Source organism: Helianthus annuus, chromosome 4 (assembly GCF_002127325.2).
Source record: "Helianthus annuus cultivar XRQ/B chromosome 4, HanXRQr2.0-SUNRISE, whole genome shotgun sequence".
Classification (NCBI taxonomy): domain Eukaryota; kingdom Viridiplantae; phylum Streptophyta; class Magnoliopsida; order Asterales; family Asteraceae; genus Helianthus; species Helianthus annuus.
The window spans coordinates 131,480,320-131,482,668 of NC_035436.2; the positions used below are offsets into that span (position 1 = coordinate 131,480,320).

At 43.6% G+C, this 2,349-nt stretch overlaps 1 protein-coding gene across 1 annotated transcript; it reads left to right on the plus strand.

The window, feature by feature from the left end:
- Positions 1 to 207: 207 nt before the first annotated feature.
- LOC118491651 (secreted RxLR effector protein 161-like) lies at positions 208 to 987 on the plus strand. Its single transcript, XM_035989582.1, has one exon. The coding sequence runs from the start codon at positions 210 to 212 to the stop codon at positions 906 to 908; it is 699 nt and encodes a 232-aa protein (XP_035845475.1). The 5' UTR covers positions 208 to 209; the 3' UTR covers positions 909 to 987.
- Positions 988 to 2,349: the final 1,362 nt, after the last annotated feature.

Sequence of the window (2,349 nt, forward strand, 5' to 3'; positions counted from 1 at the left end):
AGGATCTTGGAGAAGCTGCTTACATTCTAGGAATCAAGATCTATAGGAATAGATCTAAGCGACTTCTTGGGCTAACTCAGAGCACATACATAGATCAAGTAATGAGACGCTTCAAGATGGAAAACTCCAAGAAAGGAGGTGTTCCAATGACTAAAGGAACCGTCTTGGACAAATCGCAAGCTCCCTCTGAGGACCAAGAAATAAAGCAAATGGAAGGAGTTCCATATGCTTCAGCGATTGGTTCTATCATGTATGCTATGGTATGTACTCGACCAGACGTCTCGTATGCTTTGAGCATGACCAGCCGTTACCAGCAGAACCCTGGGGTTGCCCACTGGACTGCAGTTAAGAACATCCTTAAGTACTTGAGAAGGACAAAAGATATGTTCTTGATATTTGGAGGAGTCAATGAGGAGCTCACTGTAAAATGTTACACTGATGCTAGTTTTCAAACTGATCGAGATACCTCTCGCTCACAAACGGGTTTCGTGTTCACTCTCAACGGAGGAGCTGTCTCATGGAAAAGCTCCAAGCAGAGTGTTGTAGCTGATTCTACCACGGAATTTGAGTACATTGCCGCATCAGATGCCGCAAAGGAAGCTGCTTGGATGAAGAAGTTCATAACCGATCTCGATGTGGTTCCAAGTATCATGAAACCCATCCAGATATTTTGTGATAACACAGGTGCTATTGCTCAAGCCAAGGAGCCTAGATCACATCACAAAGCCAAGCACATTTTGAGAAAATTTCACTACATACGTGAGATTGTGGAACGTGGAGACATCGTTATAAGCAAAATTGACACAGATCAAAACTTAGCTGACCCATTTACTAAGCCAATGACTCAAGAGAAACATGACCGTCATATGGATGCTATTGGGCTTAGATTAGCTAGTGAAATGTTTTGATTTAGTATTTGGATGTACGAACATCAAACAGTTGTATTCCTGTATTCATTTTGATTTACTAGTTAAATGCAATTCTTGAATCCTACCACTGTGTTCGATTTTGATACGTTTAATCCGTGAATCTTGTATTCTAAATTATCCGTACTCGATCAGACTCGTGGGAACGACTCTGAATTAAGACTATTCTGATTTTGGACTCAAGGAATTGACTTCCAAATTCACAGGCTTCATTATGAATGATGCTGGATGTAACTCGCATCAAATCATCTTCATGGATCTTAGTCATAAGATGTTTTGATTTGGGCATACTCATTTAGTATCCTCTGACCTGAGATACATACTAGAACTTCCGTTTACTAAAGACTATTCTTTGATCAGTGTCAATCGCTGTCGCGTAACTGCCAGTCATAAAGGCATTGGTTGGGAGTGGTTCTGAAGTTCAGTGGGAGTTGTATGTAGTCAAGATGGGATTCTGTACTCTTACATTATATGTAACAGTTAGACATCTGGGCGCCTCGTTGATTCAAACTGGTGAAGTGTAAGGCCTTACCCAAACTTACTGTGTGTTTGATTGGACCACTTTGATTTTTGAACGAGAACGATAATGATTGAACGCCATATGAGATTGAATCTGATCCATGTCTCATTGTTCAATTGATGTCTTTTACAGAAGGGATAGATGATAACGATTGCCATAAGTCTATTGTCTTCAAGTAGCAAGCCATTGCTAAAGGGAAGATACCTTGGTTAGTGACTTTAAAGTGTCATGACCTGTTGGGGGCAGCCATGTGTAGCTAGAGCACCGCTGGCTGTCTGCGTTGAGATCTTATCAGAGACCGTCCAAGTGGGAGCTGTTGGATATTTATGTCCGGTTCGATAAGTCAACGCTGCCGATCGGGTCTTGACCCGTAAGAGTTACACCGTGGTCAACGAACTAAAAATCCACTTAACTAATAACTGGTAATTACGAACGATACGCGGGTATTGAACTGAGAGACGGGTACATGGACCGAATGGGACAAGAACCCTCTTGCTTCGCCACTTGTCGCGCACCTACATTGCAGCCAATGACATTACATGCAATGGATCTTCTCGCCATTTGGCGCGCACCTAGAATTTGACCAATAACATTTCATGCAAATGATTTTCGACACTTGGCGAGCATGCATAAAGCTCCATGTCCTATTTAAATGGGGTTTGGGTCTTGCTTTAAGATGCAAGAGAAGATTACAAAACTCTCTCAACTCACACACCCAAACCGGTCACCACCGCCCGCCGCCGCCGCCCTCTGCCGGTCGCCGCCGCCCGCCGCCGGCCACCACCGCCGAGACCCGGCTCACATTCGCGTATCCCTCGTTCGTGTAACTAGCATTCGTTCGTTGAACCTCGGTGTCTCAACCGGTTATTTACTAACCGAAGGTATATCTAAACCCCCTATGGT